This window comes from Balaenoptera acutorostrata, chromosome 17, assembly GCF_949987535.1.
Source record: "Balaenoptera acutorostrata chromosome 17, mBalAcu1.1, whole genome shotgun sequence".
Lineage (NCBI taxonomy): Eukaryota > Metazoa > Chordata > Mammalia > Artiodactyla > Balaenopteridae > Balaenoptera > Balaenoptera acutorostrata.
In genome coordinates this window covers 41,856,175-41,872,519 of record NC_080080.1, presented here as the reverse complement: position 1 = coordinate 41,872,519, position 16,345 = coordinate 41,856,175, and the positions used below count along the sequence as shown (strand labels likewise).

Genomic DNA, 16,345 nt, shown 5'->3' with positions numbered 1-16,345 from the left:
TAAAAACTTCAATTGTTTTGAGAGCTCACTATGTGTCAGGTACTATTTGAAGCATTTCACATGCTATTCAAAGCTTACAAAGACCCTGTTAGTTAAGTTTTATTATCTGTATTTTATAGACAAAGAAACTAAGGCATAAAGTGGTTAAATAACTCACCCAAGATCACATAACTTGTAAGTGTAAGAACCATGATTCACACCTGGGTTCTTCTAGCTCCAAAGCCCATTTAATTAATACTGTACTACACTGAAGTGAAAAAAATAGAAGAGTAATAAGCTTTGGTGCCTCATTAAGTATGGGAGAATGAAGAATAGGGAGAAGTCATAGATGTTTCTTAGGTTTTGGGTTTGTGTGACTGGATTGTGGGGTCACCAATAGACATAGGACAATAGGAAGAGAACAGGTTTTGGTAGGAAGATGATAAATTACCTCTAATGATAGTCATGTTGTATTTTGCCAGTCTTTTTTCTGGAGGTTTTTATGCATTCTTATCTTAGCATAGTAGTATATTGATGTATATTGGCTATTTTTCCTGTGTTAATTCATTGTCTTTTTGTTGTTGTTGTTAGCTATTTTCATAGCAGTTCAATGTTTTTTGTAAGCTCTTCATAAGTTAAATTCCTGGAAAAATTGTCAAATATTGACTTACTATTTTAAATATTGCGATGTGCATTACCCTTTTTATGTTCTGCCTTAAATTTATGTTGCAAATATGTATTTCTCACTTTGTCTCCAGCTTGATATAAAATTTATTATTCTTCACCCATCTCACTCTGTGAACTAGGTTCCATGCTGACTCCAATTTCTCTGACTGAAATTGTTAAACTGTAAGAATATTTGATTGGTCATAGAGTCAGTGCCTCTATAGTACATTCTGAAATGTATTTATCCATAACCCTTTTTGCTTTAACATTTTAGGCTCTTATTCTGAGCATGGCTGTCCCTACTATAATAGGTCTCAGCTTATGGAAAGAGGTAAGAAAATTAGATTTTTCATAAGATGAAAATATATGTTATCTATAAGGTAGTGATAAATTTATATGTGTGTGTAGGATACTTATATTGGAACAGTATTCTAACAAAATAAAGCGTGATATACTTAATAATACATAATTTTCTACCAATAGGAACATGATAGAAGAGGTAAAACATTTTTACAATGCCATCTGATGCAATTGTAGTCTAATACTGGTATTAATTCAGTTTATAATTGACAAAGGAAATGGCTGAATAAATGGTATTTATTAGTAAAAAGTAAAAAGTATTTTGGCAATCCCCCAATTTAAATATTTATAAAATAATGTAAACTCTTTGGCTTATCGTAATGTAACATGAAATTAATTGTCAGTAAACCTGTGAATTATTTGACTTGATCTGAAATTTATTTGTTTGCTTAGTTATTTATTCAGTGTGCATGTGCATGAAAGATACAACTGATGATTACTTGTTTGGTGGATAAAATTATGTATTGAGCGTAGGCAGTGAATTAACCACACAGTAGATTATTTGGGCTGAGAAGAACTAGCAAGAAACTGAAGGAAAGTAAAGCAATCCTTGCCATTTTCTCTGTGAGAACAGTGTTGTAACATTGTTTGTCGTAAGTTGGCCTCTTAGTCTTTGGAAGTACTCTGAAACAGTTTTAAACTTTCTAAATACTTACAGGTTTTGGGGATTTTGTTTTGTATTTTAGTTTTTTCCAAGATTAATGACAGAATTAATGGAACTACAAGAATTTTATGACCCAGATACGGTGGAACTTATGACCTGGATAAAGTAAGAACTGAACTGCCCAAGACTGTTGTTAAGCTATTAATTAATCATTGGATGCTATTTAGTGGATTCAGGGGAAATAATAAATTAATCCTTTTCCAAGTTCTTCTCATAAATCTCAGGGATTTTACCCTGTATTTTTAGGGATATTTAGTTTTCATTTAGACATACAATTCTAATTTTCTAATTGAACTCATTTCCATCAAAATATAGTATTGATAAGTTTTAGATATGAAACTCTAGCTGTTAAACATCTAGAAATGTGGAATAAAAAGGAACCAATGTTCTTTTATTTAGATAGTCAAGAGATGCTTCTTTTAACCGGAGTTGGAGATGAATGAGCGGTGGATTTCTAGTCTTGATAACCAAGGTTAACAAGATTTTTAATTTTAATTTTAACACTCATGCAGATTTTAATACGACAGGAGATGTGCTCTTGGGACTATAGAAGCTGGGAATTTTAATTGAAACACCTCGTTCCCTCCCCTAACATACATATATAACTAAGGGACCCTCAAAGGGCTACACTATCAGTGAAAGGATGGACTATCACAAAATAGCCATCAAGTGGTAGAGAAAGATGATAAGAAAGCACGTCTTCCTTGGTTTCAGCTCTTGGTCAGAAATAAAGTGTCTCTCCTGAATTTGTAGCAATGCATCTGAATTCACATGTTTGTAGTTTGAAATTATACTTGTCTAATCCAGGAAACCCTATATCAAGAGATTAGCATAAAAAGTGGTTCTGGGATGGTCTGGAGTGCCTGATATAATCCTCAACCCAGGCTACCCAGGATTTCACAAATAAAGCTTCATGAAGATAAGCTCTAAAGTTACAAAACACATGAAGAAACAGTTCAACACAGCAAGAATCAGTTGTCGGTTGTGATAAGCAATAGAAGTAGACTTCTAGCAACTTCTGATAATAAAATTTGCTTGTGTCAGTTTTTGCTGCACAGTGGACTACCACAAAACTTAGTGGCGTACAAACAATAAACATTTGTTATTTTGCACCATTTCAGTGGTCAGCTGAGTAGAAGCAATTGGTAGGATTCTTCTGGTCTGGGCCAGCTCATCTGGGACTGGATAGTCTGGCATGGCCTTTCTCACATGTCTAGACTGGGTAGGTGTCAGCTGAGGTCATGGAGTTGACTTAGCCACATGCTTCTCATTATCCAGCCCAGGTGAGACTGGGCTCATTCGTAAGGTGGTGGTTGTAGAGTTGCCAAGAGCAGCAAGAGAGGACGAGTCGCAAGGTCAAGCATGTTTTAAGTCTCTGCTCAAATTATGTTTGCTGTTGTCCTATTGGCCAAAACAAGTCACATGACAAAGACCAGTGTTTCCTCCAAGAGCATATCTATAGAAAAGAATCATTGTAACCATTTTTCCAACCAGTCTACCCTATGGATAGAGACTATAAAATAGTTTGAAATTTTTTAAACACATAGAAGAAGAAACTAAAACTTGAAAAAGGAATGAAACACTCTCAGAAAAGGCCAGGATACTAGGGGAAAAAAGGCAAAAAATGTTTCTAGAAATGAGGAATAGGTTTATAGAATAGGTATATAGAAATGAGAATAATAGGTCTTATTGTAAGTTCTCGTTATTATAATGACACCTCTTGTATGTATAAAAATTATTATTTTTTTAGATCATCCTTAACTACTGCCTATTAATACTTTTTTGTGAATTGTATTTACCTTTGTGGAACACTGATTATATAACCTTGTGTTGTCATTAACAAAAGAGAAAGTCACATTTTTTGTGTGTGATTTACCACAGTATTTTCAAAAACAGCAAAGGCCTAAACATTGGACCTTTTACATCAAATGATTGGACATTTATGTCACTGTGTTGTGATTTTTCTGTTTCATTTTTGTTTCCCCATTACTGGGGGCTCCTTGAGGACAGTGGCTGTGTGCTGTCTCTTTATTTTCATAGCTTGACAATATCACTAGCATATAGTAGGTAGATGCTGAATGTTGAATACAGGGAGGTAATAAATAAGTCAGGACATAAGAGCAGCCCTTCGGGACCTGTCTTGTGAGTGGCATCTATCTGGGACTTTGGATTATGATTTAGAGTAGGGAAGTCCTTCATGTGTTATCCGGAGATAGACATATGGGTAAAGGTAGGGAAGGAGCAGGAGGATAGATGGATCTGGAAGGAGTTGGGTTCTGGTGGTTAATATTTGCCAAAGATGAATTTGAGAATTCACAGTATCAGCATTGAATTGTCACTCCCATTACCCTGCCTTATTTTTTAATAGTGTTATTACCACCTGACCTATATGTTTATCCTCTCCGCCTGCTCCCTCTTGAAAGCAGGGACCTTGTCCTCCCACCTCTCTTTTTTAAATATTTATTTATCTTTAGCACTCTGAAAAGTTTCTGGCACATAATAGATGCTCAGTTTTTTTTAATAAATCCAAAAATTAAATGAAATGAAAACTGACATTGAAACTTAAGTGTGCAATACATTTTAAGTTGCTTGGTATTTCAGAATGATATAAATCAGTGATCTAAATAGTATACTTACCTTTTCAGTGTGTGAATCTTTATGGTTCTTTGCAGAAGGCAAGCTCCAGTTGCAGCTGTTTTTGCAGGAAGTCCACAGTTAATGGGTGTGATTAAATTATGCACTGGATGGATGGTGACAAGCTTGCCTCTTTACAATGATGATGATCTTCTCAAGAGAAATGAAAATGTAAGGCATTTTAGATTCTACATTTGGATCATTTTTATATGACTCCTTAGTATAGTTCTGTAATGATGCATATGTTCCTGGTTAGCTAGGAAAATCCAGACAATTTTAGAAGAGTTAATTAGCTTTAGTTTTAAAAAAGCTGTATAATACATTTAATCGAGAGGCCAACATTAGAATATGAAGTTCTTTGTTTTATGGAAAGTATGGATATGTTTCTAGGAGAAACATTTCATTTCCCACAAGGTTTCAAGGGACTGATGTGTAATATTTTATAAAGGGAAGCATTCTTTTGAGAATATCATTGTTCTCAATCAAATTATTGAAGGAAGGCTTTCAGTTAATGTCTTTATACACTTTGTATTTCCAAGCCAAAATTCTATTATTGCTTATAAAACACTGATTTATTTTTCATTATGGGCTATTATTAATAACTTAGTATAACATTAGTATGGTATCTAATTGCTTCTTGTTCAGAGAATGTATTATTTTGAATGTTTGGTATGGATTTAAATGGTAACTTCATATCTGAAGGTAATGACCAACTGAACCTGAGTTCTAAATATTCTGTTTTTCAGTTGGAGAGAATTTCATATAGTTTTTAAGTATACTCTAAGCTAAGGAGGAAGTGTAGCAGTATAGAAGTTAGACTCTAATACAAAGGTTAGACTCTAAACTTTATGACCTTGAGCAAGTTTCTGAATCTGGAAGTAATAATAGTTCTTACCTCCTAGTTGTGAGAATTAAATAAGATAATGCACTATGCCTGAAACAGTAAAATTTAAATGTTAGCTAGTATTAATATGTACTATTAAATTATAATTGTATGTGCGCACACACATTCACATATAACCACAGAAAGTAGAGAGGAGTTCAAAAGCAGGAGCAGTCAGTTCTGCCTACAAAAATCCAAGTCTTCATAAAGGGCATTTGCTTGATCTGGGCTTTGAAGAATGACTAGAAACTTGTTTGGAAAAAGAATACAGTGATTCCAGGTTAAAAAAGTCACATGAGCCTTGAAATTTGTTTGGCCATGAAACTGGAAAATAAAATAAGGCCAAATTCTGGAGGACCTGGAAGGTCATGCTTAAGAATTCAGACTTGCGGGCTTCCCTGGTGGCGCAGTGGTTGAGAATCTGCCTGCTAATGCAGGAGACACGGGTTCGAGCCCTGGTCTGGGAAGATCCCACATGCCACGGAGCGGCTGGGCCCGTGAGCCACAGCTGCTGAGCCTGCGCGTCTGGAGCCTGTGCCCCGCAACGGGAGGGGCCGCGATAGTGAAAGGCCCGCGCACCGCGATGAAGAGTGGCCCCCACTTGCCGCAACTAGAGAAAGCCCTCGCACGAACCGAAGACCCAGCACAGCCAAAAATAAATAAATAAATAAATTAAATAAATAAAATTAAAAAAAAAAAAAAGAATTTAGACTTGCCCTGGAGGCATTTGGGAGTCATCAAAGACCTTTCATAAGCCCAGGAGTGGAACCTTAGATCTGTTTTAGAGTTAATTAAGGTCAGGGAACAGTTGAAGCAGGGGAGAGGTCAGAGACGGGGAGATCTGCCTCGCAGTGATTTACCTGAGAGACAACAGCTGCCTCTGATTAGTATTTGCTGCAGTTGAAAAGGTAGTGTTGCTTAGAAGATACACTACTGCATATTCCTAAACTTTACTTTTTGTGGATTTAAACCAACAGACTCTGACATGGCTTTGTTTTCTTTGTTGTCTTTTGATTGGTCTTTGTCCTAATATAGAATTTCAGAATCACTTATAATTAGGTCAGAGTTCTAATTAGGTTCTAATTAAATTTAAACATTTTAGAGTTTTTAGTTTTATGTGACTTCGCTGTGAGAATAGGAACCATTTTTTTTTTCAAATCTTGGTCTTTCTATATGGTGTCTAGTACATAACAAGTACTGAATAAATTTGTTGTTAAAATAAAATTCAAATTGAACTCCATAAGTGAGACCATACCATTTGAATTAGACACTGTCTATAATTCATAACATGTGACTAATCTTTATAATCAGTGATTATAGGCCAGTGATTCTCAAACCTGGGAAGATGGTGCTCCCAGGGGACATTTGGCAATGTCTGGAGACACTTTTGGTTGTCACAGCTAGGGGAGGGGTTCTACAGACACCTAGTGGGTAGAGACCAGGGATACTCTTAAACATCCTCCAGTGTACAGAACAGCCTCCATTCTGTCCTGACAAAGAATTACCTGGCCCAGAATGTCGATAGCGTTGAGGTTGAGAAACCTCGCTCTAGTCTAACAGTAATGTTATTGTCATTGCATAGAGGTGTTTTTTATATGCCCCAGTAGTATGTTACAGTTTCCCCAAACTTAAAAATAAGTAAAAATATGTATAAAAAACTATAAATAAGTATAAGGTGGATAAGATAGAACCATTCACATGAACTTATTTAACAAAGTGAAGTGAGTGAGAAACTTCCTCTTGATTTATTAACATTCTGTGTTCCACAGAATGAGTATCTCTAGCACCTCAATGGACATTGGACCTAAAGTTGCTGGATAGACAGCAACCATAACATGTAGTAAGCAGCTGCTGAATATTCTGCAGATAGACTGGAATCTTGTCCAATCTAGGTTGCAAATCTCAGTATTTTCATAACAAACAGTATATGATACTTTTGGCCTAACTTTTGTGGTTATCCAAGGTTAACATTTCAGAAAACCTGAAAAACGTATTATCTGATAAGATCCAAAGTTTATTATCTAATAAGGTCAGCAAAATTGTAATGAAAAACACCACGTAATCAAGACATGAGTTTTAAGCATGCATCCCTGTTCTTTCAGTATTTGTGACAAGGGTCAAATTATTTTTAACCTCACTGACTTTATCTCATGTATAAAATGAGTATAAAATACTATGATACATGGTAATAAAAAAAAGTAATGGAACAATTACAACTCAATAATAAAAAGACAACCCAATTAAAAAAATGGACAAAGGCCATTTGCAACAACGTGGATGAACCTTGAGGGCATTACACTAAGTGAAGTAAGTCAGATAGAAAAAGACAAATACTCTATGATATCACTTATATATGGAATCTAAAAAGGCTGAACTCATAGAAACAGAAGAGTTGTGGTTGCCAGGGGTTGGGAGGGTTGGAGAAATGAGATGTTGGTGAAAGAGTACAAACTTCTAGTTATAAGATGAATAAACTCTAGGGATCTAATGTACAGCATGGTGATTATAGTTAATAACACCGTATTGTATATTCGAAAGTTGCTGAGAGTAGATCTTAGATGTTTTCCCCACAAAAAAGAAATGGCGATTATGTAACATGATGCAGGTGTTAGCTAAAGCTATGGTGCTAATCATTTTGCAACATATGAGCATATCAAATAAACATGTTGTACACCTTAAACTTACACAATGTTATATGTCAATTATATCTCAATAAAACTGGGGAAAAATGGGCAAAGGACTTGAATGGACCTTTCTCAAAAGAAGATACACAAGTGGCCAATAGCAGATGAATATGAGCTTCCTGAGGGAAGGAATCAAGTCTTAGTGAATATCTTTATTTTCCACAGATAGTACTAAGAACGTAGTAGATGCTTAATGTATAATTTTGATAAACAGAAGTTTTAAATGTTTTTTAAAGTTGTTGTTTTAATTATATTCTTTCAGATCTATCAAATCTATTCAAAGCGATCTGCTGAGGATATTTATAAAATACTGACATCCTACAAGGCTAATTACCTAATTGTAGAAGATGCTATCTGCAGTGAGGTGGGACCTGTGAGAGGCTGTAGGGTTAAAGATTTATTAGACATTGCAAATGGCCACGTAAGTAACCATTCGGAAAATGAAATTTTTTTGAGAAAAATGACTTTATTTAAACCTATAAAAGTATCTTCAAGCTTTATTTTTGGAACTTAACTAAGAATATAATTAAAAGTTATATAACAGTGGGGGGAGCTTATTAAAAGTAGTTTGAACTATTTTTTCAGTGTACAAAAGGAAAGTTGGGCAATTTTGCAAAAAAAAAAAGTTTACCAATATCTCGATTCCTTATTTGTTGCGTGTACTTGTGCATGTTCAACATTTATAAACAAAAAAATAGTTTGTTTTGAATGATGATTTTATTTTAACATAAAGAGCAGCCGTTTGTTTTGTTATATTCTTATGTTGAGAACTTTCTTGTAATTTGATACATATCTAGAAAAATTGCTTACTAAATTGACACAGTCCTGTACATTGAGTCCCTATTATCCACAAACATTAGTGTATTCAGAGCTACTTTAGTTGTTAGGATTTAACTGTATCTTAATTTTTCATTGATTTTAGCTATTTTACCAAGCTTTCTTACTTCTCAGCCTACAGTGTATACTGTATACCTGGCAACTAAGACTGACAGGGGAGTTTGCATATCTGGTAATTAGTGTTTGTATATCTGATAATTAGGCACTGGAAAGGGTGCCTTTACTCCTGGGAAAGTTGGGGGTGAAGGATCTTAGGCAAAGTTCAGTAGGTCATTCTTGTTTGGAGTGCATATTCTATTCAGGTTGCAGCCAAGACTTTTTCTGTCCCTTCCTAATTAATTAGCTCTTTGTCATAATCATCCCAGACCAGTTTGGAGGTGAGAAATTAGTTTGTTGGTTTTTTTTGGGGGGCCATGCTCTGCGGCATGTGGGATCTTAGTTCCCCGACTAGGGATCGAACCCATGCCCCCTGCAGTGGAAGCGCAGAGTCTTAACCACTGGACCTCCAGGGAAGTCCCGAGAAATTAGTTTTTATGATTTCCACCTTTCCCTCTCTTCATGACCTTTTAATCTTATAAACTTATTCTGTTTTCTGCTGCATGTATTTTGAATTTTCTCTGTTGGCACTTGATATCTGTGGTCTTTGGCTTCATTGGTGACAAAATGGAACTTTAGTAAGCATCAGGTATTCAGTAATTCCTGCTGTACTGCCATATGCTATCTAGAGCCTTCTCCTTCTGCTCTTGGCTACCCTCTTGCTCCATTTTGGAGATCAGGTTACTTCTTCTTTCGTGTAATGCCTGGCATGGACTTAAAGCGAATCCATCCTTTTATTCTTTTTTTTTTTTTTTTTTTTAAATAAATTTATTTATTTATTTTTGGCTGCATTGGGTCTTCGTTGCTGCACGCGGGCTTTCTCTAGTTGTGGCGAGCAGGGGCTACTCTTCGTTGCGGTGCGCGGGTTTCTCATCATGGTGGTTTCTCTTGCTGCAGAGTACGGGCTCTAGGTGCGCAGGCTCAGTAGTTGTGGCCCGCAGGCTTAGTTGCTCCGCGGCATGTGGGATCTTCCCGGACCAGGGCTCGAACCTGTGTTCCCTGCTTTGGCAGGCGGATTCTTAACCACTGCGCCACCAGGGAAGTCCCCATCCTTTTATTCTTAAAGTTGACTCTCTGACATCTTTTCTAGGCATTAGAATAATATTTAGTATTTTATTATAGAAAACTCTTCAAGCTAGCTAAGCTATCTTAGTGAACCTCATTAAGGTGAAAATGTAAAGGATTGTACTGGATAAGTCACAGAAACTTGCTTACTAATGTGAGTCAGTCCTGCACAAGGAGAAAAGTATGAATATACATTAAGAGTATATGTCCGGGGCTTCCCTGCTGGTGCAGTGGTTAAGAATCCGCCTCTCTTGGGCTTCCCTGGTGGCGCAGTGGTTGAGAGTCTGCCTGCCAATGCAGGGGACACGGGTTCGAGCCCTGGCCTGGGAAGATCCCACATGCCGCGGAGCAACTAGGCCCGTGAGCCACAACTACTGAGCCTGCGCGACTGGAGACCGTGCTCCGCAACAAGAGAGGCCGCGATAGTGAGAGGCCCGCGCACCGCGATGAAGAGTGGCCCCCGCTTGCCACGACTAGAGAAAGCCCTTGCACAGAAACGAAGACCCAACACAGCCATAAATAAATAAATAAAAAAATAAAGTCAAAAAAAAAAAAAAAAAAAAAAAAAGAATCCGCCTCTCAGTGCAGGGGACACAGGTTCGAGCCCTGGCCTGGGAAGGTCCCACATGCTGTGGAGCAACTAAGCCCGTGTGCCACGTCTACTGAGCCTGTGCTGTAGAGCCAGCAATGAGGACCCAACACAGCCAAAAATAAATAAATAAATTAATTAATAAATTAATAAAATTTAAAAAAAAGAAAAAAAAGAGTATATGTCCATTTCTCAGCCTTGGTAGGCTCCATGATAAGGTTCTTCAGAGGAATGATAGTAGACTATGGAGACATAGCCTTTTAATTTTAGGATTAAATCTTTTAAAAATTGGAAAACACTTTATACTGATTTCTCAGTCTCAATGGGAAGCTCAAGAATTTAGTGGACATGGTAACTCTTATGAAGAGGCTTTTATTTGCTGAACAATATGAGATGTTTGCTAACTAATGTGAGATAGTCCATGTTTAGCAATAATATTTTTTTTCATATAAACATCATCACTTGTACATTGATTGCATTTCTCCTGTAAGCTTAATAAGCTTTTTAATATTTTGTTTCATATCGTTTGATAGGTGGTTTGTGAAGAAGGTGACAAGATAACCTACTCAAAACATGGAAGATTTTGTCATGAGGTCAAAATTAACTATTCTCCTTATGTGAATTATTTCACTAGAGTATACTGGAACAGATCCTACTTTGTATATAAAATCAACACTGTGATATCCTTTCAGTCTTGAAAAATAGCAGAGCCTTCGTTTCAAAGACTTATACCACCTGAAGTAAAATGCAATTTTCTTCTACCTACGTGGTGTCTTTTGGAAATCAGAGTATGGACGTTTGAAATGTTGCTGCTGCTTTTCCCCTCCTGCTGTTAACTGGATCTAGAATTCTGTGGGGGGAAGAAGATCAAACATTACTGTACTTTGGTAAAATGTCAAATCTGCCGCTCTGCATCATTCCAGCCAGGTGTTTTCCTTATTGCTACATGGTCTTTAAAGATTTTACCTTCTAAACTATTGTAAAATTTTCCTCATAAATCTTCATTCCATCATAACATTAGTCTTGAATTTGAATATGTTCAAGGTCAGAGTATATATCTCAAATATAACATTTAATAAATACTTAATGTGATATAGAATAGAAGGAAAGAATTACTCTTTCCCTCAAGGCAGTTTCTGAAGGTATTTCATGTTGTATAATAGAACTGAAATATTACAATCAAAAACTAATTTAAATGTTCACTGAAAATTTGTGGCATTTAAATTAAAATGGAAATTATATAAAGGAAAGTGATTTTTAAGGATATACATAAAGATATATCCAGATTTTCCATGATACTGCTCTCCTCATCTGCTGCTTATGTAAATGAGCATTTTCTTAGTAATATACAGTGTATGATATTGCATTTCATCACTTTATGACTATTAAGTGGTTAGTTTTTTCACTTACGCCCATAAATTTGATACCAATTGAATCATGATAAAACAGTAACTCTTGTTACCTATGTATTTTTTAAAACAGACATTTAAAAGAATGTTCAAAATTTAAAAATAAGAAAAAAATAAAAGAATGTTGTTTAGGTTTTTAAAAAATATGGATATGGAGTATATAATCTATTCACATGTTTCCCATTGAAGTATTAAGTAAAAAATTAAATCTTTATCAGAATGAGAATATGAGCAACTAAAATGAGCAACAATTTCTGGAGATATGTGCAGATGCTGTTCAACATACCTCTGCATAGAGGTGTATTTATGATAAAACACAAGTGCTATTATTTATGAAATGATGATACAATCTTCAACATTAAGAGCAAAATGACAATTATAATAAAATTCAGAGCACAGTTCCACAATCTGTTATGTTCCTTTAAGTTAAATGTTTTCATATTTTTAATTATTAATTAAAAGAAATTCTAAATGATTAATTTGGCCTTATAAAGAAATTCAGGATGGATGTATCATTTTAATAAGATGGGATACATGTTCAGTTTTACCTTATACACCTGTTAAGTGAACAGATTTAAAAATTTTTCACTTGTTAGAGTGTTGTAAAAATTGCAATTTCATTACTCTAAATTACTACATTAGAAAGGAACATCTTTCCATTTTCTTTATTTTCTGTAATATATATTTTAAAAGTACAAAAGCACATGCATTCTTAGATTAGCTCTAAGATGTTTTGTTCTTTTGGAGCTTAAGAATTGTTTGATGGCAGTGTCATATGTCTGGTGCATTAGTTTTATTGGTTCTCATTTCACGTTTTTATATAACTTTTAACAATTATATTAAGATAGCTACAGGCAGGTTATTTCAGGTTCTCTGTACATCTTAATAGTGAGTCACTAGTATTTAGCATCAAGCCTTACAAAAATATTACCATAGTTACCTAAGTACACAGTGAATAGTCACAGGGTAGTACTTACAATTAGAGGGAGCATGTAAAATAATGTAATTTAAAAGTCAGCTTGCATATTTTGAAAGGGAAATAGAACAACCTACTTTCTACGTAGCATGAAATATTTAATTGAATTTTTATTGATTTACTTTATGATCAAATATGCTGAATTAGTTTTGATTGTTGTATGTTTTTTGTTTTTGTTTTTGACATATTAGTAAGTTGCTTTTGCTTCTGTCAACTTATTTCTTAAATAAAATAGGTTTGGATAAGTTTTTAATTGAATTTTTTAAATAATGAATTTTTCACTCAGCATCAGTTGAAAAGAAAAATGTGAACTTTATTATAGAAATAATAATACTGGGTATGAAAGATAAGCTTATTTGCTTCTATCTTAGCTATAGTTAAAACAATAGTGCTAGAAAACTTTGAGGAGCATTTAATTAATTTCCTTATTTGTAGAGTAAGAAATGATTAAGAATTCTGCAAGTAATTCCATTTGGGTAACTTACAGTTGTTAGGTATGACAATAAAGATCTACTGTGAAAGGGGCAAAATTTATGGGTTTGGGGTAGAAGGAATTTCTCAAAGAAATACAAAACGTAGATACTTTGCCCTTGATGTTGCAAAACTATTGAAATAAGTGCCTTAATAAGGAGGTTAAAACAAGAAGGTTAAAAGTAAATAAAAGTTTACTTTTTATTTTCAAAAACAATTATCCATTTCTTACTTTTTCATAAGAAAAGTTTGGTAACTTTTTCCTCATCATTAAGCACAGAGAAAGAATCCTCACTATGCTATTTTCACTATTAACTTTAATTCATTGGTAAGCAAATCTTTGTTAAGGGTAGTGATGGGATTTCTAGCCTGCTAAATTAATTTATTTAGCTTCTCAAATGTCAAACAATCGAACAAGTAAAACTTACTTGATAAGATGTATGATATTGACTCTGCTGGTTTATATTTTCTCTAACTTTGGCATCTGTGTGGGTGCTTTTTGTTAGACTGGTAGGGTTTCACAGCCTATGGAGTATGCATTGCACTTCTAAATTTTTTTCTTCATTACTTTCTGAATATATAAACAGCATGTTTTTTCAGGACATTAACCCAAATTGGTAAAAGCCTAATGTTATGACACTCTTCCGTACAGTCTAGATTGATTCAAGGAAAAGTAGAAATGGAGGTCAAAGTGTGTTACAAGTTGGGGCTGAAAAATATGCTTTAAAAAAATAGGCTGTTAATTTCTTGAAAGGAACAGTGAATAGCCATCTTATTAAACTTTGTTGTTTTGGGGAAATCAATTGTTTTTTGGCCCTTTCTGTTTTTGAACTGTTAAAACATTTTGTTGCCTTTTGTGGGTAAAAGTAGTGTCTCTCTTTATAAAATTTTGGGGTTTCTAAAAGTTGTATGTAAGTCAATTTCTTGGTAAATTTATGTTAAATGCATGAATATTTAAAAGGCATATATTATGAACTATTCTGTGTATTTAAGAACCTATTGTAAAGCAAATAACTACTTCCTGATTTACATCTCAATGTATTATCTCATTTGTCCAGTTTTTAAAATATATATTCTCTATTGTTGCTATTTGCTAATAGTTTTAGATCCCAATATGTATTAAAATGACAGCTCTGAAAAGTTGCAAGTAAAATTGAACAATTTCTTATTGAAATAATAGCTCATTATTTAGTTTTTGAATGTGTAAAATTAATACTTTAAATAAAGTTAGTTGTGAAAATTGCAAAGGAATGTATTTGATTCAGCCATTTTCCATCCATTAAGGTTTCTAAGCATTATATTTGTTTTCCATAATAAAAAAAAAGGGGAGCATTTTAGAACCATATTTGCTGAATTTAACATAAAAGCATCTCTGAATCATTTCTGTTAAGAAGTCTCTTAGAATTTGCAACATTCTAATTTTGGTATATATAATCTTATGTGCAGTTTTTTTTTTTTTGGCTGTGCTGGGTCTTTGTTGCTGTGCGCGGGCTTTTCTCTAGTTGCGGCGAGCGGGGGCTATTCTTCGTTGCGGTGTGCGGGCTTCTCATTGAAGTGGCTTCTCCTGCTGCAGAGCACAGGCTCTAGGTGCGTGGGCTTCAGTAGTTGGGGCATGCAGGCTCAGTAGTTGTGGCACACAGGCTTAGTTGCTCTGTGGCATGTGGGATCTTCCTGGACCAGGGATCAAACCCGTGCCCCCTGCTTTAGCCGGCAAACTCTTAACCACTGCGCCACCAGGGAAGCCCCTTATGTGCAGTTTTATAAGAGGTACACTGAACATCTGACCACTGTATTTAGTGAGGTAATAGTATCAAAAAGAAATATGCATTCCATACTTATGGGGTAAGATATCTCATAAACAACCCTTTCATATTTTAAATTAATAGCTTTGTACAGCTATTTAACAAAGATGAATACAACTGATTTTATGTTTGTTGACTCTTGAATCACATCTACAGCAATGTATATTTAGATTGTGTTCTTCCTGTAACTAAGGCTACATCTTTGCAAAAGAATAAAAGTTAATTTCAGTAAACATAAATCCTTTAAAAGAGTTGGGTTATGAACTAGTTTACTTTGTAACATTAAATGTACTTCTATCAAGAATGAAATTATTTCATGCTTAATTACACTCCTTGTTTTGTTTCTATAATAGAATTCTTCTTAGAATTTTAAGTTGTCTTTTATTTATATATGAACCTTTTTTGGTTGAAGCTTTATTGAGATATAATTTATATACCATACAGTTCACCTATTTAAAGTGTGCCATTGAACAGTTTTTAGTATAATCACAGGGTGTGCAACTATCATCACAATCCATTTTAGAATATTTTCATCACCCCCAAAGAGAGACCCCACACCTTTTGGCTATCACCCACAACCACTCTGTCCTCAAGCAAATTCTACTAATATGCTTTCTGTCTCTGGACAGAAAGTTCTACTTTGGACATTTCACATAAATAGAATCATATAATATGTGGTCTTTTGTGACTAGCTTCTTTCATTTAGCATAATGTTTTCAAAGTTCATTCATGTTGTTGCATGTATCCCTTTTCATTGCCAAATAATATTCCATTGTATGGATATACCACATTTTGTTTATCCATTCATCAGTTGACGGACATTTGGGTTGTCTCCACTTTTTTGGCTGTTATGAATTATGCTGCTATGAATATTCATGTACAAGTTTTTATGGTTTTAAAAATTATTTATTTTTTTATTTATTTTTGTCTGCACTGGGTCTTCATTGCTGTGCATGGGGTTTTCTCTAGTTGCTGCAAGCAGGGGCTACTCTTTGTTGCAGTGGCAGGCTTCTCATTGCGGTGGCTTCTCTCTTGTGGAGCATGGGCCCTAGGCGCGTGGGCTTCAGTAGTTGCAGCAGCGGGCTCAGTAGTTGTGGCACACGGGCCCTAAAGCATAGGCTCAGTAGTTGTGGTGCAGGGGCTTAGTTGTTCTGTGGCATGTGGGATCTTCCCGGACCAGGGATCGAACTTGCATCCCCTGCATTGAAAGGCGGATTCTCTACCACTGGA

General features: G+C 35.0%; 1 protein-coding gene across 4 annotated transcripts in view; it reads left to right on the top strand.

Annotated features, from left to right (window-relative positions):
• DPY19L4 (dpy-19 like 4) overlaps positions 1-15,019 on the top strand; it is a 60,737-nt gene extending 45,718 nt beyond the window's left edge. For 3 of the 4 annotated variants that reach the window (XM_057532043.1, XM_007164933.2, XM_057532045.1), the window contains exons 16-20: positions 920-976; positions 1,692-1,774; positions 4,342-4,474; positions 8,133-8,291; positions 10,991-15,019. In XM_057532043.1, the coding sequence (XP_057388026.1) occupies positions 920-976; positions 1,692-1,774; positions 4,342-4,474; positions 8,133-8,291; positions 10,991-11,155 (597 nt within the window). In that variant the 3' untranslated portion in view covers positions 11,156-15,019. The remainder of the gene's footprint in view (positions 1-919; positions 977-1,691; positions 1,775-4,341; positions 4,475-8,132; positions 8,292-10,990) is intronic. The other variant, XM_007164930.2, reaches the window with a different exon arrangement.
• Positions 15,020-16,345: the final 1,326 nt, after the last annotated feature.